General features: G+C 39.9%; 1 protein-coding gene across 1 annotated transcript in view; it reads left to right on the forward strand.

Annotated features, from left to right (window-relative positions):
• Positions 1-27154, forward strand: part of DNAH14 (dynein axonemal heavy chain 14) — a 332088-nt gene that overhangs the window by 140359 nt on the left and 164575 nt on the right. Inside the window, exons 36-38 of the mRNA XM_045982293.1 lie at positions 13615-13704; positions 19751-19885; positions 24114-24329. Coding sequence (XP_045838249.1) covers positions 13615-13704; positions 19751-19885; positions 24114-24329 — 441 coding nt within the window. The remainder of the gene's footprint in view (positions 1-13614; positions 13705-19750; positions 19886-24113; positions 24330-27154) is intronic.

A 27154-nucleotide genomic window follows, 5' to 3' on the forward strand; every position in this document is an offset into this window, starting at 1 on the left:
ATATCAGGGAGATCATAAGATAGTTGTTTTTCTCTGGTTGACTTATTTCGCTAAGCATAATACTCTCTAGTTCTATCCACATCATTGCAAATGGCAAGATTTCATTTCTTTTGATGGCTGCATAGTATTCCATTGTGTGTGTGTATATATATATATATATATACACACACCACATCTTCTTTATGCATTCATCGGTTGATGGACATCTAGGTTCTTTCCATAGTTGGGCTGTTGTGGACATTACTGCTATTACTGCTATAAACATTCGGGTGCACATGCCCCTTCGGATAACTACTTTTGTATCTTAGGGTAAATACCCAGTAGTGCAATTGCTGGGTCATAAAACAGCTCTATTTTCAACTTTTTGAGGAACCTCCATGCTGTTTTCCAGAGCGGTTGTACCAGCTTGCATTCCCACCAACAGTGGAGGAGGGTTCCCCTTTCTCCGCATCCTCGCCAGCCTCTGTCATTTCCTGACTTGTTAATTTTAGCCATTCTGACTGGTGTGAGGTGGTATCTCATTGTGGTTTTGATTTGTATTTCCCTGATGCCAAGTGATGTGCAGCACTTTTTCATGTGTCTGTTGGCCATCTGGATGTCTTCTTTGCAGAAATGTCTGTTCATGTCCTCTGCCCATTTATTTCTTTTTTTTTTTTAATATTTTATTTATTTGACAGAGAGAAATCACAAGCAGGCAGAGAGGCAGGCAGAGAGAGAGGAGGAAGCAGGCTCCCTGCAGAGCAGAGACCCCGATGCGGGGCTCGATCCCAGGACCCTGAGATCATGACCTGAGCCGAAGGCAGAGGCTTTAACCCACTGAGCCACCCAGGCGCCCCCTCTGCCCATTTCTTGATTGGATTATTTGTTCTTTGGGTGTTGAGTTTGCTAAGTTCCTTATAGATTTTGGACACTAGCCCTTTATCTGATATGTCGTTTGCAAATATCTTCACCCATTCTGTCGGTTGTCTTTTGGTTTTGTTAACTGTTTCCTTTGCTGTGCAAAAGCTTTTGAACTTTATGAAATCCCAATAGTTCATTTTTGCCCTTGCTTCCCTTGCCTTTGGCGATGTTCCTAGGAAGAAGATGCTGCGGCTGAGGTCGAAGAGGTTGCTCCTGTGTTCTCCTCAAGGATTTTGATGGATTCCATCTTAATATTGAAGTCCTTCATCCATTTTGAGTCTGTTTTTGTGTGTGGTGTAAGGAAATGGTCCAATTTCATTTTTCTGCATGTGGCTGTCCAATTTTCCCAGCACCATTTATTGAAGAGGCTGCCTTTTTTCCATTGGACATTCTTTCCTGCTTTGTTGAAGATTAGTTGACCGTAGAGTTGAGGGTCTATTTCTGGGCTCTCTATTCTGTTCCATTGATCTATGTGTCTGTTTTTGTGCCAGTCCCATACTGTCTTGATGATGACAGCTTTATAATAGAGCGTGAAGTCCGGAATTGTGATGCCACCAACTTTGGCTTTCTTTTTCAATATTCTTTGGCTATTCAAGATCTTTTCTGGTTCCATATAAATTTTAGGATTAATTGTCATATTTCTTTGAAAAGAATGGATGGGATTTTGATAGGGATTGCATTAAATGTGTAGATTGCTTTAGGTAGCATAGACATTTTCACAATATTTGTTCTTCCAATCTAGGAGCATGGAACATTTTTCCATTTCTTCATGTCATCCTCAATTTCTTAAATGAGTACTTTATAGTTTGCTGAATATAGATTCTTAGCCTCTTTGGTTAGGTTTATTCCTAGGTATCTTATGGTTTTGGGTGCAATTGTAAATGGGATTGACTCCTTAATTTCTCTTTCTTCTGTCTTGTTGTTGGTGTAAAGAAATGAAACTGATTTCTGTGCACTGATTTTATATCCTGACACTTCACTGAATTCCTGTACAAATTCTAGCAGCTTTGGAGTGGAGTCTTTTGGGTTTTCCACATATAGTATCATATCATCTGAGAAGAGTGATAGTTTGACTTCTTCTTTGCCGATTTGGATGCCTTTAATTTCCTTTTGTGGTCTGATTGCTGAGGCTAGGACTTCTAGTACTATGTTGAATAGCAGTGGTGATAATGGACATCCCTGCCGTGTTCCTGACCTTAACAGAAAAGCTTTCAGTTTTTCTCCATTGAGAATGATATTTGAGGTGGGTTTTTCATAGAGGGCTTTGATAATATTGAGGTATGTGCCCTCTATCCCTACACTTTGGAGAGTTTTGATCAAGAAGGGATGCTGTACTTTGTCAAATGCTTTTTCAGCATCTATTGAGAGTATCATATGGTTCTTGTTCTTTCTTTTATATCAGATTGATTTGCGGACGTTGAACCAACCTTGCAGCCCTGGAATAAATCCCGCTTGGTCGTGGTGAATAATCCTTTAAATGTACTGTTGGATCCTATTGGCTAGTACTTTGGTGAGAATTTTTGATCTGTGTTCATCAAGGATATTGGTCTGTAGTTCTCTTTTTTGGTGGGATCCTTGTCTGGTTTCGGGATCAAGGTGATGCTGGCCTCATAAAATGAGTTTGGAAGTTTTCCTTCCATTTCTATTTTTTGGAACAGTTTCAGGAGAATAGCAATTAGTTCTTCTTTAAATGTTTGGTAGAATTCCCCTGGGAAGCCGTCTGGCCCTGGGCTTTTGTTTGTTTGGAGATTTTTGATGACTGTTTCAATCTCCTTACTGGTTATGGGCCTGTTCAGGTTTTCTATTTCTTCCTGGTTCAGTTGTGGTAGTTTATATGTCTCTAGGAATGCATCCATTTCTACCAGATTGTCAAATTTGTTGGCGTAGAGTTGCTCATAGTATGTTCTTATAATTGTCTGTATTTCTTGGATGTTAGTTGTGATCTCTCCTCTTTCATTCATGATTTTATTTATTTGGGTCCTTTCTCTTTTCTTTTGACGAGTCTGGCCAGGGGTTTATCAGTCTTATTAATTCTTTCAAAGAACCAGCTCCTAGTTTCGTTGATTTGTTCTCTTGTTTTTTTGGTTTCTATTTCATTGATTTCTGCTCTGATCTTTATGATTTCTCTTCTCCTGCTGGGTTTAGGGTTTCTTTCTTGTTCTTTCTCCAGCTCCTTTAGGTGTAGGGTTAGGTTGTGTACTTGAGGCCTTTCTTGTTTCTTGAGAAAGGCTTGTACCGCTATATATTTTCCTCTCAGGACTGCCTTTGTTGCGTCCCACAGATTTTGAGCCGTTGTGTTTTCATTATCATTTGTTTCTGTGAATTTTTTCAATTCTTCTTTAATTTCCTGGTTGACCCATTCATTCTTTAGAAGGATGCTGTTTAGTCTCCATGTATTTGGGTTCTTTCCAAATTTCCTCTTGTGATTGAGTTCTAGCTTCAGAACATTGTGGTCTGAAAATATGCAGGGAATGATCCCAATCTTTTGATACCGGTTGAGACCTGATTTAGGACCCAGGATGTGATCTATTCTGGAGAATGTTCCATGTGCACTAGAGAAGAATGTGTATTCTGTTGCTTTGGGATGAAATGTTCTGAATATATCTGTGATGTCCATCTGGTCCAGTGTGTCATTTAAGGCCTTTTATTCCTTGTTGATCTTTTGCTTGGATGGTCTGTCCATTTCAGTGAGGGGAGTGTTAAAGTCCCCTCCTATTACTGTATTATTATTGATGTGTTTCTTTGATTTTGTTCTTAATTGGTTTATAGAGTTGGCTGCTCCCACGTTAGGGGCATAGATATTTAAAATTGTGAGCTCTTCTTGTTGGACAGACCCTTTGAGTATGATATAGTGTCCTTCCTCATCTCTTATTGTAGTCTTTGGCTTAAAATCTAATTGATCTGATATAAGGATTGCCACCCCAGCTTTCTTCTGATGTCCATTAGCATAGTAAATTGTTTTCCACCCCCTCACTTTAAATCTGGAGGTGTCTTCGTGTCTAAAATGAGTTTCTTGTAGGCAACATAGAGATGGGTTTTGTTTTTTTATCCATTCTGATACCCTGTGTCTTTTGATTGGGGCATTTAGCCCATTAACATTCAGGGTAACTACTGAGAGATAGGAATTTAGTGCCATTGTATTGCCTGTAAGGTGACTGTTACTGTATATTGTCTCTTTCCTTTCTGATCTACTACTTTTAGGCTCTCTCTCTGCTTAGAGGACCCCTTTCAATATTTCCTGTAGAGCTGGTTTGGTGTTTGCAAATTCTTTCAGTTTTTGTTTGTCCTGGAAGCCTTTTATCTCTCCTTCTATTTTCAATGATAGCCTAGCTGGATATAGTATTCTTGGCTGCATGTTTTTCTCGTTTAGTGCTCTGAATGTATCATGCCAGCTCTTTCTGGCCTGCCAGGTCTCTGTGGATAAGTCTGCTGCCAGTCTAATATTTTTACCATTGTATGTTACAGACTTCTTTTCCCGGGCTGCTTTCAGGATTTTCTCTTTGTCACTAAGACTTGTAAATTTTACTATGAGGTGACGGGTGTGGACCTATTCTTGTTGATTTTGAGGGGGGTTCTCTGCACCTTCTGGATTTTGATGCTTGTTCCTTTTGCCATATTAGGGAAATTCTGTCCAATAATTCTCTCCAATAGACCTTCTGCTCCCCTCTCTCTTTCTTCTTCTTCTGGAATCCCAATTATTCTAATGTTGTTTCGTCTTATGGTGTCACTTATCTCTCGAATTCTCCCCTCGTGGTCCAGTAGCTGTTTGTCCCTCTTTTGCTCGGCTTCTTTATTCTCTGTCATTTGGTCTTCTGTATCACTAATTCTTTCTTCTGCCTCATTTATCCTAGCAGTGAGAGCCTCTATTTTTGATTGCACCTCATTAATAGCTTTTTTTGATTTCAACTTGGTTAGATTTCAGTTCTTTAATTTCTCCAGAAAGGGCTTTTATATCTCCAGAGAGGGTTTCTCTAATATCTTCCATGCCTTTTTCGAGCCCGGCTAGAACCTTGAGAATCGTCATTCTGAACTCTAGATCTGACATATTACCAATGTCTGTATTGATTAGGTCCCTAGCCTTCGGTACTGCCTCTTGTTCTTTTTTTTGTGGTGAATTTTTCCGCCTTGTCATTTTGTCCAGATAAGAGGATATGAAGGATCAAATAAAATACTAAAAGAGTGGCAAAGACCCCAGAAAAATGCACTTTATCCAAATCAGAAGAGACCCCAAATTGTGGGGGGGGGGGAGAAAGGGGTTAAAAAAAGGTTCAGAAAAAAAAAGAAAAAATTAAAAAAAGAAAACAAATAAAAAATATATAAAAAGGAAAGAAAAAATATACATAAGATAAATGAGTTTAAAAAACGTTAAAAAAGAAAAGGGTAAAAGTTTTAAAAAATTTAACAGAAGAAGAAAAAAAATTTGAAAAAAAAAAAAATTAACCGCAAGACTAAAGAATCAAGGGGAGAAAGCCATGAGTTCCGTGTTTTGCTTTCTCCTCCTCTGGAATTCCTCTGCTCTCCTTGGTATTGAACCTGCTTTCCTTAGTATATGAACTTTGTCGTGGCTGGATATTTTGTGGATCTTCTGGGGGAGGGGACTGTTGTAGTGACTCTCAAGTGTCTTTGCCCAAGGCGGAATTGCACTGTCCTTACCGGGGGCCGGACTAAGTAATCCACTCGGGTTCGCTTTCGGGAGCTTTTGTTCCCTGAACGCTTTCCGTAGAGTTCCGGAGGACGAGAATGAAAATGGCGGCCTCCCAGTCTCCGGCCCGGAGGAGCCGAGAGCCCGGGGCCCCACTCCTCAGTGCACCCCCAGAGAACAGCGCCCAATCACTCCCGTATCCCCGGCCTCTGGCTGTGCTCCGAGCTCACCCAGCCTGCGACCAGTTCAAGGTAACCCCGAGCTGAGAGTTCAGTCCTCGGCTCTGTCTCTGTAGCCGGCTTCCCCGTTCTAATACCTGTGAGCTCTGCGACACTCCGACACCCTCGATCCTTCTGTGACCCTGCAGGACCTGGAGCCATGCTGACCCCACGTGGGCTTCACCCCGGTTTAGCCTCTGGAGCAATGTCCCTCAGTGGAACAGACTTTTAAAAGTCCTGATTTTGTGCTCCGTTGCTCCGCCGCTTGCCGGGATCCGGCCCCTCCCCCTGCGGTCAATCTTCCTGTCGTTTTAGATTCACTTCTCCGCCAGTCCTACCTTTCAGAAAGTGGTTGATTTTCTGTTTCTAGAATTGCTGTTCTTCTTCTCTTCGATCTCCCGTTGGATTTGTAGGTGTTTGCAATGTTTAGATAAGCTATCGAGCTGATCTCCTGCTACCTGATGTAGTCTCAGCCTGCTACTTCTCCACCATCTTTACTCCTCCCTCCTGTTTGCATTTCTTTAGGTAAATATCCAGTAGTGACATTACTGGATCATATGGTAATTCTATTCTTATTTATTTATTTATTTTTTGAGAACCTCCATACCATTTCCTGGAGTGGCTACACCAGTTTATCTTCCCACCAACAGTGCGTGAGGGTTCCTTTTTTCCATATCATCGCCAATACCTGTTGTTTCCTGTGGGTTTGGGGGTCTTACGGGGGTTCATTCTTTTTTTTTTTTTTTAATTTTAGTTCCATTTTGGTTAACATACAGTGTTGTATTAGTTTTAGGTGTACAACATAATTATTCAACAATTCCATTTATTGAACTCATTCCTCTTCCTCCCACATTTTAGATATATGGTGACATTTTTTTACACTCTTTTATGAAAGTAAAATGAATCCCTTTTTGTGAATCTCTTGACTGAATTTTATCGCTACACTTATTTTTGCCTCTTTTATGCATCCCAACTTTTCTTATTCCTGCTTATGGTCTTCCCTTTCCACTCAAAGAATATATTTTTTTTAAGAGTCTATGTATTTATTTGACAGAGAGAGAAAGAGTTCACAAGTAGGCAGAGCAGCAGACAGAGAGAGAGGGAAGCAGGCTCCCTGCCAAGCAGAGAGCCCAATGCAGGACTTGATCCCAGGACCCTGAGATCATGTCCTGAGCTGAAGGCAGAGGCTTAACCCACTGAGCCACCCAGGTGCCCCAAAGAATATTTTTTAACATTTCTTGGAGGGCTGGTTTAGTGTTATCATTAATTCCTTTAACTCTTGTTTGTCTGGGAAGCTCTGTCTCTCCTTCTGGTCTGAATGAGAGCCTTACTGGATAGACTGTTCTTGGCTCCAAATTTTTTCCTTTCAGCACTTTGAATATATCATTCTACTCCCTTCTGGCCTACAAAGTTTCTGCTGAAAAACCCACTGATAGCTGTATGGGGTTTCCCTTGTATGTAACTGCTTTTCTTTCTCTTGCTGCTTTTAAAATTCTTTATCACTACTTTTTGTCATATTATTTACTTTGTGTCTTGGTGTGGACCCCTTTGGTTTGGTTTCGTTGGGGACTTTTTATGCCTCTTGGATCTGGATTTCTCTTTCCTTTCCCAGATTCAGGAAGTTTTTAGCTATCCTTTCTTCAGACAAATCTTCTGCCCCCTTTTCTCACTCTTCTCCTTCTGGGATCCCTATCACACAACTGTTATGCTTGACAGTGTTGCTGAGTTCCCTGGGTCTATTCTCATTTTGTGTTTTTTTTCCCCCTGTCATCTGCTCAGCTTTATTACTTTCCGTGTCTCTGTCCTCCAGGTGGCTGATCCATTCTACTTCCTCTTGTTTGCTATTTAATCCAGGTGGTCTATTTTTATTTACATTAAGTGAGTCTAATAGCTCTAATTGTTCTTTTTTATGTCTCCTATCTCTTGGTGGAAGGTCTCATGGAGGTTCTGGACTCCTTTCTCAATTCTGGTCAGGATATTTATGAGCATTACTTTAAATTCACTATCAGACCTATTACTCATTTCCATTTTGTTTAGGTCTCTTGCTCTGATTTTGTTCTGTGCTTTCATCTGGGACATACTCCTCTGTCTCTTCATTCTGTCTATTGCTGTGTCTGTTTCTCTGTGTTAGGAAAATCAGCTATGTCTCCTGCTGTTGTGCTGTCTCTTTAAGGGGAGGGACTCAGCTTCCTATCTGAACCTGCTGATCTTTAAAGTTCCAGGTGGTAAGCCACATTGATTATAAAAACTCACAAAGTTAAGCCCCTCTGGTTTTCAAAGGCAATGTTATGGGAATCCCCCTTCTCAGGTCCCTGTGCCTGGGCAAGCATCTGCTCCTCTTCCCCTGTCTGTGCCCTCAGATCCCTCCCTCCTGCAGACAGTGTCACAGATCTGTTTGGTTCCCAGCTGTGTCTCTGCCCATTCTACCCACTTCAAGGTGGCCTCTTCTTAGTGTGTAGCTGTGGGGAGCCTGTCCTACCAGTCTTTGGGGAGTCATCTGAGTCATTTACACAGACGTGAGTGTTACCTAGTTGTATCCATGGGATGAGATGAGCTCAAGACCCTTCTACTCCACCATCTTCTCTGCAGGTCTCTCTGGAAGCTTTGAAAACTTTCATTTTGTCTTTGATATTCTAAATCTCACTTTAAATTCTCTAGCTACATATTTTCATATTCTGTTGGCTGTTTTTATATGGAGCCATTTATTTTTAGTTCTCTGTTGACAGGAAGGGGACTTCTGCTCTGAGATTCTCTGTTCCATGTGATTCAAGGAGTTGGATTTTTCCAAACCAACAAACTGTAGGTCCAAACTCTAAGCAAAATAAGCTTAACTATTTTCATAGCACTTGCCTGTGTTTTAGATATTGCAGATTTTTCTATATTCTTATTGTAATGAAAATATATAGATATATATGTCTATAGAGAGAGATATAAGATATATTGATATAGATATCTATATACAGATATAAGTATATTGATATAGATATCTATATAGATATAGGTATCTTTGTAGTTTTGTGCTATGTGGCTTCCAGGAGACATAAGATGGATGGTTACATCTAAGCTATTGTCTACATTCTTCATATTTATACTTACATTTTGAGGATTTCCAGTTTGCTAGAAAAAGGGAAAGAAGATGTTAGTTGACAAATTTCGCTTTCTTTCTATTATATAAACATCTTTTTGTTTCTCCCCAGCCTACACATTCCTTCCTCTCTTTTCTCCAGTTATGTGTTACTTTTAACATTTTCAAGTTGCAGCTAAAACAAATAGCATTGCTTTCATAATAGCATTTCTAGGTGCACATTGATGGTTTGACTATTTAACTTTTTAGAGTCATCTCTTCCTCAGTTTTACAAGTCAGTTTACAAGCATCAGTTTATTCTGTTACTTTCCCCTTTGTATAATTTTTATATTATAAATATGAAGGCTTTCTGCTGTTAAATAAACTGTTAATAAAATGTTGCCAAATAATAATATATGGCTAGAGAAATGACACAAAGTTCACAATTTATAAGTTTAATATTAAATTTTGAATAATCCAGTCTTTTATTTAATAGTGTATTTTTGATGGTCTACACAGTGACCAGTCACATACAGCATATCCACATAGGAATACATGTTCTTAAATAAATACACTGCAGGTGGGTTTGTTTACATCCCTTGTTCATTTGAGGTATGAGAATCTGAATTGCATGCATTAGGCAACTGGAATCTCTCCAGCCTATTCCCATTTCTGTCTCTAACAACATCTACAGTGTCAGGGTGGGTGTGTCATTAACTCAGAGCAACCATAGAATTAACAAAGAATTACCAAAACCATATCCTAATACAGTACATAAATGATGTACAGTTTGCCAGGTGGCTGACTCTATGGAACATCATTTATGACCATAAATACTTTACAGTAGGATTATGATTTTTGTTTCAAAATCTTCCAAAGTAAGGAATGGTGAAAATCTTTAGCCAGGAGGGATGACATGTCCAAATATCTCTTCTTTTGATTATCCCACTTCTGCTGATACTCGGACTCCCGTACTATCCCTAGTCCACTCCTGCAGACTGTTAGTCTACATCAAGGCAGGTGTCTAGGTTTATATTGTCTGTGGTGGAGAATTCCTAGCCCCCGCATCTGAAACTGCTCCACATTCAGACCTTAAGTGGGTGTCTTATCAACTCCATTTAAAAGAGGTTGCTCTCATATCAAGGAGATCATATGATAGTTGTCTTTCTCCGATTGACTTATTTCACTAAGCATGATACGCTCTAGTTCCATCCACGTCGTCGCAAATGGCAAGATTTCATTTCTTTTGATGGCTGCATAGTATTCCATTGTGTATATATACCACATCTTCTTTATCCATTCATCTGTTGATGGACATCTAGGTTCTTAATCTCACAAAACAAACTGGGGGTTGCTGGGGGGAGGTGGGATTGGGAGAGGGGGAGGGGGCTATGGACATTGGGGAGGGTATGTGCTATCATGAGTGCTGTGAAGTGTGTAAACCTGGCGATTCACAGACCTGTACCCCTGGGGATAAAAATACATTATATGTTTATTTAAAAAAAAAAATTTGGAAGGGGAGGCGAACCATAAGAGACTATGGACTCTGAAAAACAACCTGAGGGTTTTGAAGGGTCAGGGGTGGGAGGTTGGGGGAACAGGTGGTGGGTAATGGGGAGGGCACGTTTTGCATGGAGCATTGGGTGTTGTGCAAAAACAATGAATACTGTTACGCTGAAAAAATAAATAAAATGGAAAAAAAAAAAAAAAGAGGTTGCTCTCATTGCGCTACTGGGTATTTGCCCCAAAGACAGAAATGGAGCGATCCAAAGGGACACCTGCACCCCAGTGCTTATAGCAGCAATGTTCCCAACAGGCAAACTGTGGGAAGAGTCCAGATGTCCACCAGCAGATGAGTGGATTAAGAGGATGTGGTATAGGGATGCCTGGGTGGCTCAGTGGGTTAAAGCCTCTGCTTTCGGCTCAGGTCATGATCCCAGGGTCCTGGGATTGAGCCCGGCATCAGGCTCTCTGCTCAGCGGGGAGCCTGCTTCCTCCTCTCTCTCTGCCTGCCTCTCCGCCTACTTACGATCTCTGTCTGTCAAATAAATAAATAAAATCTTAAAAAAAAAAAAAAAGAAGAGGTGGTATATATATAATGGGATACTACTCAGCCATCAAAAAAAAAAAATCTTGCCCTTTGCAATGACATGGAACTAGAGGAGAGTATTATGCTACATGAAATAAGTCAATAAGAGAAAGATAATTATATGATTCACTCACAGGTGGAATTTAAGAAACGAAGCAGAGGAGATTGAGAAAGGGAGGGGAAAATCCAACAAGATGAAATCAGAGAGGGAGACAAACCATGAGAGACTCTTAACTCTAGGAAACTGTGGGTTGCTGGAGGGGAGGTGGGTGGGGGGATGGGGTAGCTGGATGACAGGTACTAAGGAGAGCACGTGACGTAATGAGCGCTGGGTGTTCTTTGCAACTGATGAATCTGAACTCTACCTCTGAAACTAATAATACACTGATGTTAGTTAATTGAATGTAAATAAAATTTTAAAAATAAATGAAGTTTCATTTATTCTGGGATTGGGCGGGAGACAAAGCATAAATGACTCTTAATCTCACAAAACAAACTGGGGGTTGCTGGGGGGAGGTGGGATTGGGAGAGGGGGAGGGGGCTATGGACATTGGGGAGGGTAAGTGCTATCGTGAGTGCTGTGAAGTGTGTAAACCTGGCGATTCACAGACCTGTACCCCTGGGGATAAAAATACATTATATGTTTATTAAAAAAAAAAAATTGGAGCACTTTTTCATGTGTCTGTTGGCTGGGGGGAGGTGGGATTGGGAGAGGGGGAGCGGGCTATGGACATTGGGGAGGGGAGGCGAACCATAAGAGACTATGTACTCTGAAAAACAACCTGAGGGTTTTGAAGGGTCAGGGGTGGGAGGTTGGGGCAACCTGAGGGTTTTGAAGGGTCAGGGGTGGGAGGTTGGGGGAACAGGTGGTGGGTAATGGGGAGGGCACGTTTTGCATGGAGCACTGGGTGTTGTGCAAAAAGAATGAATACTGTTACACTGAAAAAATAAATAAAATGAATAAATTTAAAAAAAAAATTGGAAGGGGAGGCGAACCATAAGAGACTATGGACTCTGAAAAACAACCTGAGGGTTTTGAAGGGTCAGGGCTGGGAGGTTGGGGGAACAGGTGGTGGGTAGTGGGGAGGGCACGTTTTGCATGGAGCACTGGGTGTTATGCAAAAAGAATGAATACTGTTACACTGAAAAAATAAATAAAATGAATAAATTTAAAAAAAAAATTGGAAGGGGAGGCGAACCATAAGAGACTATGGACTCTGAAAAACAACCTGAGGGTTTTGAAGGGTCAGGGCTGGGAGGTTGGGGGAACAGGTGGTGGGTAGTGGGGAGGGCACGTTTTGCATGGAGCACTGGGTGTTGTGCAAAAAGAATGAATACTGTTACGCTGAAAAAATAAATAAAATGGAAAAAAAAATGAAGTTGCTCTCAGCTGATTTCCTGGTTCCAGTAGCTTGGCCATAAGAGCTATTTTTTCTCCATTTGTGGAGTCCTGCTGAGTGTTCTGTGTCTCCTTCAGTAGCAACTGTGTGTGTCCCATCATGGGAATGCAAGGAATGAGAAATGGAGTAGGAGGGGTTGGTGAGAAAAAGGATAAATCCCACTTTTTTCTGTAGGCACATTTGCTTATAGTATTGACCTGAAATAAACCCCACTTTATTTTTTTAAGATTTTTTTTTTTTTTTGTATTTGAGAGAGAGAGAGCGCCCGCACTGAGCCAGAGGCAGAGGGAGAGGGAGAAGCAGGCTTCTCACTGAGCAGGGTGCCTGATACGGGACTCAGTCCCAGGGCCCTGAGATCATGACCTGAGCTGAAGGCAGACGCTTCACCGACTGAGCCACCCAGGCGTCCCTAAACCTCACTTTAAGAAGGAAACATGGATGCCCTTGTAATTCCTGCATTAAAATATTAAGTATCTTTCTAAGCTGCCACGACTTACTGGATGTTTTAATGTCTAACCACGTCAAGTCCTCAATCTTGCAAACTGTACTTACTATCCTAGAATTTTTTTTAAAGATTTTATTCATTTGAGGCAGAGATACAGAAAGAGCATGAGGAGAGGGAGAAGCAGACTCCCTGCTGAGCAGGGACCCAGACACGGGGCTCGATCCAGCCAAAGACAGATGCTTAACCATCTGAGCCACCCAGGCGCTGTCCATCCTAGAATATTCTTAACATTGAAACATTAAAGTAGTTGTTACAAAACTGAAAACCTACATTAATGGTGATTGGAATTACACAAAGATATAGATTCTTTTTAATTTTCTTTTAGCATATGATAATTAGACAATGATACTGTGGTAACAGTTCTTAAATACATCTTAAAGAATGAATTCTTTAAAAAAAAAAGATTTATGTATTTATTTTAGGGGGGGAGGGGAAGGGACAGAGAGAGAGGGAAAGAATCTCAGACTCTCCACTGAGGAGGTGGGACTCAATCCCAGGACCCCAAGATCATGACCTGAGCTGAAATCAAGAGTTGAATCTTCAACCAACTGAGCCTCCCAGGTGCCCTAAGAATGAATTCTTGTATTGGGGGAGGGTCTACACATTTGCTACCAGGGATGTGTGAACATAACATTTTGTGTGTATTGTATTTTGCGGGTAAGTAGTAGTCTCAGTTTGGTGAAAGTAAGAACTACTATCTTAGAGTGCTGTATTCCGTACCTCATTAGGAGAGATTTTGTAGGATTATGTATTAAGAGTTTAATTTGCAATACTTTAATGTATTTCTTTTCTTTAGGAAGCAATATTTATTGCAACTCAACAGTTGGAGTTACAACAATGGCCAGCTCAGACAAAGAAAGTCATACAGTTTTATAATCAGCTTCAGGTAAGTGAGGAATGGCGTGTTGGCACCTCCTTACTCCTGAATGTTAATAGTTCTGATCAAGGAGAAAACCAGGGTAATAAGAAAGTGGTTTACTCTGTTATTGACCCAGATGTGGTTACTCGACCCTCAACTAACTTTGAACAGATTTATTTTCTTCACCTTTGTTCCCTTACCTCATGATTCTTAAAAACCCTCCACATGTGGTGTAAATGTTCTGCCTCACACAGCTATGTCTTCTTTGAATTTTCTGTCCCCATGAATGAACCAGTTGGAAAAGATGGTGCATTTCCCTGATTATCAGTAAAATTGTACATTCTCATATTTATATTCTTCACCATCTGAGTTTCCTACAAATTGCCAGATTATATAACATACTCATTTCTCAATTAGGTTTTTTGTCTTTTTCTTAACAAGTGTGTGTAGACTTTTCTTTATACATTTTTATATCCTGTTTCTTTGTTGTTTATGTGCATTGCAAATAAATTCTCTAAATCTTGGGTTTTCAGAAATGTTCCTAGTGTTCACTGGTGCAGGAGACATTGTTAATGCAGTCAAGTCTGCTGGTCTTTTTTGTGTATGTGTGATTTGTGTTTTCTGTGAATTTTTAGAAATCTTTTCTATCATTTTTCATAAATATATTCTCTGATTTTTTTCTCAAATCTTTTGATATTTGCATTTCCCATTTTTAAGTTGTCTGGAATTTTCTTTAAGATATTAAATATAGATCTGTTTTTCCTCAGATGGATAACCAGTTTTCCCAACTTTTCCTCACTGATTTGCTATTTCTTTCATGTACCATGTTTCCAATCTAATAGGGTGGATTTCTTTGTTGATTTCTTCCATAGTTTATTATCTTATGATACCACCAGTCTTAATTACCACAGCTTTATAATAGGTCTTCATATCTGGTGATGCCAGTTGTAAGAGGGAAAAAAAAAAAGCTATCCCTGACCCTCTTGGGGTTTCTGGCTGAGTCTGAAAATCAAATTGAGAAAGACAGATTAGCAGAAAAAAGGCATGCACATTTTACTGTGTTTGATTTTTTTTTTTTTTTACATGGGAACCTTCCTAAGAGAATAGACATGCCCAAAGAAGTGACCAGAACAGGAAGCTTTATACCTTTTAGATAAAGAAACAATGAATTTGTGCCAAGTTGACAGGACAGAGGGTTTGGGCTGGGGGTGTAGCAGGCGGTGAGGAAGTAAGTAGGAAGATGTGGGCCACCTGAACCAGGTTTGTTCATAGAGCCTGTCAGCCCCACATTCCCCATAAGGATGCCTCTGTCTTCTGGGTATGAGGAAGGCACCTTTCACGTGGGACATGTAGGACCCATTTCAGGGAAGAAAGGTGAGGTGGGGGAGGTCAGAGTGACCTTCCTGCTTCCAACCGTGCTGGAAGACTCCTCCAGCTTAATCTATTTAACATACCCACGTCAGGGCACGTATCTTGTCGGGAGTGCTGCCAGCATCTTCCTTCTCTGTTACTTTCCCCAATTCTTAGATAATCAATAGATTGACTGCCAGTTAAAAAAAATATTTTTGTGTGTGTATTTTTAATTTATTTATTTTTTCAGCGTAACAGTATTCATTGTTTTTGCACAATACCCAGTGCTCCATACAAAACGTGCCCTCCCTATTACCTACCACCCGTTCCCCCAACCTCCCACCCCTGACCCTTCAAAACCCTCAGGTTGTTTTTCAGAGTCCATAGTCTCTTATGTTCGCCTCCCCTTCCAATTTTTTTTTTATAAACATAAAAAAAATTTTTTTAATTTAAAAACTCTATTTGGATTTTTATTGGAATGGAATTGAATGAATAACCAGTGGTGAGAACTTTCATTTAATGATATATTTTCCCCTTCATGAACATATTGGGTTGATTTAACAAGTTAGCCTGCAACAGCTGCACGATGGCAGAAAGCTCTAGACGTCTGGGTCAGAAAGGACGGTTTATCACTCAGCAACAGCAGTAGCCAAGTCCCCAAGATTTAATTCTCAGAGGATGAGACAGAGTCAGGTGATACCTGCACACGTGGTTAAGTGTTCCACAGAAGAACCCCACGCTTAGGAACACGGCAGTCTTCTAAGGGGATGACCGGCAGATATTCCTAGCCTTTGCTGAGGAAGTAGACTAACACTATCTTTGTTATTCTAGACAGCGAGTTAAACCTTCTCTATCCTGATAAGAGAACTGTCTTCCAAAAACTGTTTGCTATACAAGCATCCTTGAAAAGACAGTCCTAAACAAAGCTTTTGATGCCTCTGTTCAGAGGCATGTGGAAATGTCAGTGACTGTAAAGAATTGTCTCCCCAAAATTCCACCCCTCGTTATACACGGTCTTGGTTTCTGGTGAATTGTCCCGGGGCCACTCCATTGACTACTCTTGTTAATCTGACTGCCAGGGGCTGGGACCAAATATATTCAGCTTATTTCATACAGCATTTAGCTAGAGCCTCTCACAGTAGACAGGAGTCAACCTAAAATATTAATCTCAACCATGTCCATCCCAGGTTCTGGCCCCAAACAGCTGAACACCCCAGAAGCCGTCAGACTCTACCTTAGAAAGCCAGGTGGATTTCTCCTGAAGCTGCTATACTGGGTGTTCCTCTGGGTCTAAGTATTAATCCAGGTAGAGCTAGTTTCTCAGCTGTGTAGATGGTGTCTTGGCCCAGAAGGAGGAAGGGACTAGGGCCATTCTATTATCCATAACAACACTGGACAGTGAGTTCAGACTGTCTAACTGCCTCTCAGGGACAAGTGATGTTTCCTTAAATACTGAATTTTAAACACTTTAACCACCTCTGAGGTGCAAGTTGCATTTTTGGTGAGGAAGGAGACAAGGTAGTGTCTGACTTCTATTTAAGAAATACAATCTTAAGGGTATACATGGTACCCTTAGAAAGAATTTCTTGATAGTTGTTGGGTTCCCCAAACAGGACTACAGCAGTTCAAGGAATACAGTTCTCAGTTTAGAGCTCAGTTCTAATAATGAGATCTAGTTCTTTTCTTTTTTTTTTTTTGGAGTGACCACTTGAGGACAAGCAGTCTAGTCTGACCTGTTTGCCATACCATGAGCCAGATGACATTTGTCTGCTCCAGGAAATGAGTGAGCAGTGGAGATAGGAGTGGGGAAGATATGCAAGACATCTTGAGCAAGGGTCAAGCATTTTGCCCGGGAGGCCACTCCTGCTGCTTCTGACAGATTTCTCTGTAACATTTAGGGGAATAACAATTAAATTTTAGGGGAATAACAATTAAATCATGATCAGTCCTATTTGATAGGGGTTGGCAGTCCCAGCAGTCAGTAAAATGAAAGGCACCTAGGGTTGTTGGGGATACCACATCAGGGCATTTTCTTTCGCGAGGAAGGAAAGAGAAAGAATGGGCTAAGACCATGTCAATCCAGGAGACTCCAGGCAGTTGAGCCAGAACTAAATTTGAACCCTCTGGACCCCATTTTGGAATGGGTATAATCAGAGTGGCCTGCGGTTTTCATCAAGGAACAGAAAGAAGCCCAATGCTCAGGAATGGTCAGGATGAATCCCAAATTCTCAAAGGAGATCTCTAGTATCCCCCATCTCTTTTATGCTGATAATTACCCAGGAAGAAGATGAAAGGAAATGGTTTCCTAGGGATGCCCCCATTCAATGACCAACCCTCCCTGGTAAGGTGTGTGGATGAAGAGAAGGGAAGGGGCATGGAGTCAGGAATGTCTGAGGTCAGTCTTTGAGAAGGCCGTTCCAGTGCTCAGTCATATCAGCATGCGTATGGATGGCAGAAAGCAGAGGAGGCCCATAAAATATCCTGACCACCGGCTCATGGTTAAGAGACTCTTGGCAATAAAAGGTCAGACAGCAAATGGTCCAGAAATCCAAATGACACAAATTTGGTCTCAAGAAACGTAATGGTGTGGCTGCAGTTCGCTGATTGGACTGAAACAGCAGTTCCGTAGCTTGAAGTAGCGTCAGTGTCCGTGAGTCACCACTGACAGCCCCAGAAGAGGGGAGCGCAGGGCTGGTGCAGGATCTGCCAGGAGTATGTGGGCTCATTCGTGCCGCGGGCAGCGGGACTTTCCCCACCATGAGAGAGGAACCTGGAGCGCGACAGTAGTCCTGCATCCCAAACACACGGCCCCTTACTTTGTGAGTTGGTGACGGAGAACGCGTCGCCATGTGCAGGGTGATGTTGTGTCGGGACAGCAGTCCCAGCGGTCTGGGAAGTCTGGCGTGATCAGCTTGATTCCGGGCCCTCATCACGGGCCCACGAGTAACTCCCACAGTTTGGTTGGCAGCCCCGACTTGTTTGCACGGTTCACAGCCCCAGAGAGCATTATCTTGAATCCTGCAGTCTGTGGTTCCCCAAGGGGCAGACCAAGCAGGTAGGCCACTGCCAAAGCCAGAGTCGGAGCTCTCACCCGGAGCAGAGCTGACCAGTATGCTGCAGGGGCCGGCCAGCCTCAGGCAGGCTGAGCCACTAGGGGGCGCCACCACGGTGTGAGTGGGATCTTCGCAAGTTGAGGGCTTCACTGAACCAGCAGCTTTGCTGGGGGGGGGGGGGCGGGGGGGGGCGGGGGGGGGGCGGGAGGGTGGGGTGCGTGGCGGGAAGTAAGGTTGCTCCCAGGGGACAGTGGCCCCTCTTTCATGTGACGCCATGATGCGGCTGTGGCCACTTAACTGTGTTCTTAAAGTTATCCTTTTCATTTGTCATGCAAGCCTTTTGGACCCCTTCCCACCTTGCCAGTTACAGAATGGGATTATCAGACAGAGAATCACCAGACCCACATGAGGGTAGAGAGATTGCAATGGAAGTGAAAAATATTTTAGCTTTGTCCATATTTGAATTTTAATGTATTTATTTGGTACATTATTAAAGATAATCATTTCTTTAGGCTATTGCAGTAGTCTAAAAGAGATGGTGAGGGACTTAGCGTCTGACCCTTTCCCCCTTGTCCCAGTCCATTTGGGCTGACATAACAAAATACCATCTTTAGGGTGGTTTAAACAACAGATGTTCATGTCTCACAGTTCTGGAGGCTGGGAAGTTTAAGATCAAAGTGCTAGCAGATTTTGGTTTCTGATAAGAGCTCTCTTCCTGGCTTACAGATGGTCACCTTCTCACTGTGTCTTCACATAGTAGAGAGATGTTAGACTCTGCTCCCTCTCCCTCTTCCTCTTCCTGTAAGAACACTCAACCCATCGCAGGCCCACCCTCATGACCTCATCTAAACCTAATCACCTATCAGAGGCCTCACTTCTAATATTATTGTGTTGGGTGTCAGCCTCAACATTTGAGTTTCAGGGAGACTGCAAACATTCACTCTCTAACACGAGTAGTGATTGGGTTGGGCAGAAGATGGGATCAAGCAAATTTTGTAAGAGATGAGGAACTTTGGACATGGGTACCTAGTGGTTTTATTAACAAATCAGGAAATTAGAGAAGCAACAAGTGTGAGAAGAAGGTATAGATTAGATTATGTTGACTTTGAAGATCATGTGAGACATCTAGAAGCGAGTATCTAGTAGACCACTGAGATTGCACTCAGGCACATAGAGCCAAAGACTGGAGAAAATAAACACATCAGGAAGTCATTAGAACTCAGGTCATGGTTGAAGATATTCAGGTTGATGAGATTGGTAGGGCCAGTGAAGGGAGAAGAGAGAAAAAGAGAAGGATGAATTAGGGAAGACTAACATGGAAGTGACATTGAAAACTCAAAAGAGAGACAAGAATAGAGAAGAGGAAGCTGAGATAAACCATATTACAAAAGCCAATCTTAGAGAAAAGTATAGAAATAAAGGAGAATTGGAAAAAGATAAACTGTCAGATATTAAGAATTAAAGTTATCCCTTGAATTTTAAAATTAGGAGATTTCTGTTCATTTTGACCTAGTCAATGAAAATGGAACCCAGGTTATACTAGACTGAACAGTAATTTGAAGGAAGGGTTTGTGAGAATACAGAGATGTATTTGGAAATAAGAACCTTCAGATTTCAGCTGAACCATTAGCAAACCAAAATTAAACCATAAATCTGCAATTTTGTTTTAGACTTACATTGGTGTGATGTTAGTAGGCCCAACATGTGGAGGAAAGACAACAGTCAGAAGAATTTTAGAAAGAGCATTAACACTATTACCAGTTGAATACATCCTACCACGAAGAAAAAGGGAATCTATTTCACAGGTAAATACTAAGTAATGTGTTTCTCTGTTTCTTCAGATCTTTATGCTTCAGTAACATTTTATGTCCTATTTATATAAGTATGTTCTTGTTAAATTTATTGCTAGGAATTTTGTAGTTAGGAATCATTATAGTAAATGGGATTTTTTTTTATTTGAATCTCAAACTAGTAATTACTAGTATAAAACAAATCTACTGAATTACGTATTTATTTTGTATTTCATCACCCTCATGGACTGGTAATTTCATATTGTAATTGTTTTTGTAGGTGATCAATTGAATTATCTTCAAATGAATATAATTTTGTCTCTTGTAGTATTTGTATAATTTATAATCTTATTGCACTGATTAACCCTCTAAAACAGTGTTAACTGTAATAATCTCTTGTTCCTTACTTTATGTGAAATGTAGTTAATATTTCTCCATTTAATATGATATTTGCTCTTTGTGTATGATAAATATTCTTTCATATGTTGGGAATTTTCTTCCATTCTCATTATACTTCGATTTTGACTTGGAATTTGTGAAGTAATTTTTCGGGTTAAGCCTCTGCCTTCGGCTCAGGTCGTGATCCCAGAGTCCTGGGATCGAGCCCCGCATCGGGCTCTCTGCTTGGCAGGGATCCTGCTTCCTCCTCTCTCTCTCTCTCTGCCTGCCTCTCTGCCTACTTGTGATCTCTGTCAAATAAATTAAAAAAAAAAAATTAATTGGTTAATAAGCTATGTTGATAGATTTGCTAATGTTAAATTGTCCTTGAATTCCTAGAATAACTGACTTTTTCTTGATATGTATATATATATTTTTTTCCAAGTGATTTACATTTTTATTTTTATTTTTTCAAATTCTTATTTTAATTCTAGTTAATAGCATAACGGTGCTTTTGGTAGAATTCAGTGATTCATCACTTACATACAACACCCAGTGCCCATGATGACACATGTCCTCTTTGATTTCCCCTCCCCCATCTAGTCCATCCTCCACCCAGGTCCCTCCATCAGCCCTTAGTCTCTTGTGGTTTGTTTCCCTCTCTTCCCCCCTTCCCATATGTTTATGTGTTTTGTTTCTTAAATTCCACATATGAGTGAAATCAGATGGTATTTTTACTCAGTATAAAGCTAGATCCCAGTAAATAATGTATACTTCAGTTACCTCATTTAAAGACTCGGCAGTCTATTTGAAAAATTTTAGAAAGTCACGTTCTCGGTTCTGCAGGTTTTTGTTTCAGTTAGCATGCAGTTTCTTTCCATTTTTAGCTCTTTCTGTCAATAAGCAAAAAAATTTGTTTTCTTTTCTGTAGTTCTCAATATATAAAAGTCTTTCTCCTCCTTGATTAAGTTTCTTCCAAACCATTTTATTCTTTGAATGTTGTTATAAATGGAATTGGAATTTCTTAATTTTTGTTGTTGAAGTGTGTTTGTTGCTGCTCTATAGAAATGCAGCTGATTTTTGTGTGTTGATGTTGTGTCCTACAAATAGTCTGGCTCATGTATTAGCTCTAGTAGTTGTTTCATAGATTTCTTTGGGATTTTCTATATATAGAATCATGTCATATTTAAATAGAGATACTTTTACGTCTCCCTTTGCAATTTGGGTGCTTTTTATTTTTTTTTTTTCTCACCTAATTACCAGGCTAGGACTTTCAGTACAATGTTTAATAGCAGTGATGAAAATGGAAATTCTTGCCTTGTGCCTGATTTTAGGGAGGCTTTCAGTCTTTCACCATTGAGTAAGAGGTCATCCATTGGTTTTTCATAAATACCCCTGATTATAATAAGGAAGTTGCTTTCTATGTCTAGTTTGTTGAGTGTTTTTATCATGAAGGGGTGTGAAATTTTATCAGATGTTTTTTCTGCATCTCTTTATTTGACCATGTGGTTTGTTTCTTTTGTTGTATTAATATGCTATATCACATTGATTTTCTTTTATTGAGCCCACCCCTCCATTCCTAAGATAAATCTCATCTGGTCATGGTGAATCATCCTTTTCTTTTTTTAAAGATTTTTTTATTTATTCATGAGAGACAGAGAGAGAGAGAGGCAAAGGGAGAAGCAGGCTCCCCACTGAGCAGGGAGCCTGATGTGGGACTCATCCCAGGACCCCCAGGATCATGATCTGAGCCAAAAGCAGATGCTCGACCATCTGAGCCACCCAGGCACCCTGAATCATCCTTTCAATGTGCTGTTGCATTCAGTTTGCTAGCACTTTCTTGAGGATTTTTTCCTCTCTATTCATAAGGCACACTGGTGTGTCATTTTCTTCTTTTGTCTTTGTGTGGATTTGGTATCAGGATAATAATTCTAGCCTCATGTGTTAGAAAGTAGTCCCTCCTTTTCCATTTTTTGCAAAACTTTGAGTAAGATTGGTGTTAATTTTCAGGTATTTGGTAAAACTCATCTGCCATATGATTTTGAACTTTCTTTCTTGGAGATTTTGATTATTGATGCAATCTCTCTGCTTGTTACAGATCTGTTGGGATTTTCTGTTTCTTCTTGAGTCAATTTTGATAATTTTTGTTATTTCTAGGAATTTATCTGCATCCTGTAGATTATATAATTTGGCAAACAGTCATTCATAGTGTTTTCTTATAACCCTTTTAATTTCTGCAAGGTACTAGTAGTGTCCACAGTTTATTTCTGATATTATTTATTTATCTTTTTAAATTTAATGATTATTTCCTTTTTTGTTGAGGTATAATTGACATATAGCATTGTATTTTTTCAGGTGTACAACACCTGACATTTATATATATTATTATATATATGACTTGACATTTTTATATATTGTGAAATGATAGTTACCATGTCACCATACAGAATTAATAAAGAGTTTTGCATCCCCCATGACTTATTTATTATATAACTGGAATTTTGTACCTGTTGATTCCTTCTATCTATTTTGGTCTCCCTCCCGATACCTTTCCCCTCTGGCAACCACCAATATATTCTCTGTATCTATGAGTCTTGGGTTTGTTTTGTCTTTTAGATTCCACATATGAGCAGTGTATAGAATTGTTGAACCACTATATTGTATACCTGAAACTAATATAATGCTGCATGTTAACTACACTGGAATTAAAATTTTTAAAAAAGAAAATATTAAGTCTTCTGATCCATATATGTATATATTTTCTAGATACAAGCCCCTTATCAGGGACTATGATTTACAAACACTTTCTTTCATTTTGTGACTTGTCTTTATTTTCTTGATGGTATCCTTTGAAACACAAAAGTTTTTAACCTTGATAAAATTCAGTCTATTTTTTCCATGTTGTTACAAATAGAAAGATTTTATTCTTTTTTTATTGAGTATTTGATTCCATCCTACATATACACGTGTGTGTATGCCTGTGTGTGTATATACACCGCATCTTACTTACCGTTTCATCCTTCAGTGGACATTGAGATTGCTTCTGTGTTTTGGTCAGTGTAAATAATGTTGAAATGAACATAGAGGTGCATAGAAATTTTCGAATTAGTATTCTTGTTTTCTTCAAATACATGCCAAAAAAAAAATACATACCAAGTCGTGGAATTGCTAGGTCATTAATTAATGATCAGAGAGAATTAGGGTCACTTTCTTTGGAGAGAAAGACCTCTCCTAAAACTCTTTGGTGTTAACAGTGCAAAAATTTAAATAACTGTGCTATAGTTAATGCCTTTAAGAAGCCACACTGGATTCTTTTTTTTTTTTTGTCTATTAACATTTAATTTATTTATTTTTTCAACGTAACAGTATTCATTGTTTTTGCACAACACCCAGTGCTCCATGCAAAACGTGCCCTCCCTTTTACCCACCACCTGTTCCCCCAACCTCCCACCCCTGACCCTTCAAAACCCTCAGGTTGTTTTTCAGAGTCCATAGTCTCTTATGGTTCACCTCCCCTTCCAATTTTTTTTTATAAACATATAATGTATTTTTATCCACAAGGGTACAGGTCTGTGAATCGCCAGGTTTACACACTTCACAGCACTCACGATAGCACATACCCTCCCTCCCCAATGTCCATAACCCCCTCCCCCTCTCCCAACCCCACCTCCCCCCAGCAACCCCCAGGTTGTTTTGTGAGATTAAGAGTCATTTATGGTTTGTCTCCCTCCCAATCCCATCTTGTTTCATTTATTCTTCTCCTATCCCCCTAACCCCCCATGTTGCTTCTCCATGTCCTCAAATCAGGGAGATCATATGATAGTTGTCTTTCTCCGATTGACTTGCCACACTGGATTCTTTTCAGATTTCAGGGAGAAAAGGAAAAGTAGATCTTTGTGTTCTAAATCCAAAGTGTATCACTGTTGGTGAACTATACGGACAACTGGATGCTAATACTATGGAATGGTCTGATGGGCTGTTAGCAGCAGCAGTTCGAAATTACGTATATCTCAACACTGCAAGGAGCTCAAAGAAAGACAGTGATTTCGGACTGAAATCAAGAATCTCAGATGCATCTAATGTGAGTTAATATGGAACAGTTACTTTTATTTGACTACTGTGGATTCTGTTATTGTTTAAAGATTGATATTTAAGCATTATTAGGCACTTACCAGTATAAAAGTAAATTTAAAAATTATTATGATCAGAAAAATTAAAAGCTATAAAGAAAAACAGAAAATATGACACTGCTTTAAAATGATTGGTAAGCAATACAATGAAAGAGACTGGCTTTTAAAGTAACCCAGAGTTGGGTAAGTGTTAAGTGGAAGACAGTCTAGTGATTCTGTCACGACCAGTGGACCTTAAAAATTAACGAGGTATGAAAACACTTCGCTGCAAAGGTGAAGAAGTTTTTTTTTTTTTTTTTTACATTTATTTTTATTTGTTTGTTTACAGCATAACAGTGTTCATTGTTTTGGCATCACACCCAGTGCTCCATGCAGTACGTGCCCTCCCTATTACCCACCACCTGGTTCCTCAACCTCCCACCCCACCCCACCCCCGCCGCCCCTTCATAACCCTCTGGTTGTTTTTCAGAGTCCATAGTCTCTCATGGTTCATCTCCCCTTCCAGTTTCCCTCAACTCCCTCTCCTCTCCATCTCCCCATGTCCTCCATGTTATTTGTTATGCTCCACAAATAAGTGAGACCATATGATACTTGACTCTCTCTGCTTGACTTATTTCGCTCAGCATAATTTCTTCCAGTCCCGTCCATGTTGCTACAAAAGTTGGGTATTCGTCCTTTCTGATGGAGGCATAATACTCCATTGTGTATATGGAAAGGTGAAGAAGTTTTTGACACAAAATTCATCACAAAATCAACACAAATAGCAAACAAAGATTTGAATGTTATATTCTCATTAGTTTTAAGTAGAAATGACTGGTAAATTTCATTAGCCAAAATATATTAACAGAAGAATGGCATTTAGGAACCAAACAGATAAGCAAAGTTGGTTTTTTTTTTAAGTTTTTATTTAAATTCCAGTTAGTGAACATGCCGTGCAATATTAGTTTCAAGTGTACAGCATAGTGACTCAGCAGTTCCATCCCTCACCAGGTGCTCATCAAGAGAGGTGCACTCTTAATGCCCTTTCCCTATTTCAGCTGTCCCCTGACCCAGCTCCCCTCTGGTGACCATCCATGTGTTCTCCAGAAGTAAGGGTCTGTTTCTTGACTTGTCTCTTTCTCTCTCTTCTCCCCACCACCTGCTTTTGCTTATTTGTTTCTTCAATTTCACATATGAGTAATGTATAGAATTGTTGAACCTCCACTATATTGTACACCTGAAACTAATATAACACTGTATGTTAATACACTGGAATTAAAATGAAAAAAAATATAGTCTTCTAATCCATATTTATGTATATATTTTTCTAGATGCAAGTCCCTTATCAGGGATATGATTTATACACTCTTTCATTTTGTGACTTGTCTTTATTTTCTTGATGGTATTCTTTGAGACACAAAAGTTTTTAGCCTTGATGAAGTTCAGTCTGTTTTTTCCTTTGTCACTTGTTTTTTTATATCATATCTGAAGAAAGCTTTGTATAATCAATGTCAAAAAGCTTTCTTCTATGGGGCACCTAGGTGGCTCAGTCGTTAACCGTCTGCCTTCAGCTCAGGTCATGATCCCAGCGTCCTGGGATAGAGCCCCATATCAGGCTCCCTGCTCGGCGGGAAGCACCCACTTCCCCTGCTTGTGTTCCGTCTCTCACTGTGTCTCTCTCTGTCAAATAAATAAATAAAATCTTTTTTTTAAAAAAAGCTTTCTTCTATGCTTTTTTGTAAGAGCTTTGTAGTTTTCACTTTTATATTTAGGTCTTATGGTCTATTTTGGGTTGATTTTTCTGTTCAGTATAAGGGAGGGATCCCAATTCATTCTTTTGCCTCTGAATATCCAAGTATTGCAGAACTATTTGTGGAAAAGACCATTCTTTCCCACATTGAATTGTCTCATCACTCTTGTCAAAATCAACTGACAGTAAATGTTGGGATTTCCTTCTGGATTCAATTCTGTTCCCTTCATCTTACATCTCTCCTTATGCAAATGTTACACTTGATGACTGGAGCTTTGCAGTAAGTTTTGAAATAGAAAGCTCAAGTAGTTTTTAAGATCTTGACAACTTATTCTAAAATGTATTTGGAAGAACCAAGGTCCCTGATATTCCTGAATTAAAAAAACCAGGGGAAGAGTCTGGGTGGTGAGATCTGCCAGATGTCAAGAATTATTACAGAATTAGGGTACAACAGTGTGCTGCTGGTGCAGAAAAGGATGGCAGTTCTGAACTATTATGTCCCTATGATGTAATGTAAAAATGTGTAGAGAAAACAACAGAATTTTGTAGAGAAATTGATAAATCACATCTAGTATGAGATTTTACTGCATCTTTCTCAGTAATTGATAGAAAAGGAATATGGTAAAGTGGCTATGACTAAATTCTTTTTTTAAAGATTTTATTTATGTATTTGACAGAGAGAGATCACAAGTAGGCAGAGAGACAGGCAGAGAGAGAGGGGGAAGCAGGCTCCCTGCTGAGCAGAGAGCCTGATGCAGAACTCGATCTCAGGACCCTGAGATCATGATCTGAGCCGAAGGCACAGGCTTAACCCACTGAGCCACCCAGGTGCCCCTAAATCCTTTATACTAATTATCACCAGTTAGAAATGGAAATAGGAAAAATTCAGCTAACAATGGCAAAAATCTATTTAAAATATATTAGAATAAATGTAAAAGAAAGGAATTTGTCATGGGTAGGGGTGGCAGGGAGGGAAACAGGAATACCTATATACAATTGGCAAAAATTGAATAAATGGAAGAGATACTGTATTCCTGCATGGAAAGA

This window comes from Meles meles, chromosome 17 (assembly GCF_922984935.1).
Source record: "Meles meles chromosome 17, mMelMel3.1 paternal haplotype, whole genome shotgun sequence".
Lineage (NCBI taxonomy): Eukaryota > Metazoa > Chordata > Mammalia > Carnivora > Mustelidae > Meles > Meles meles.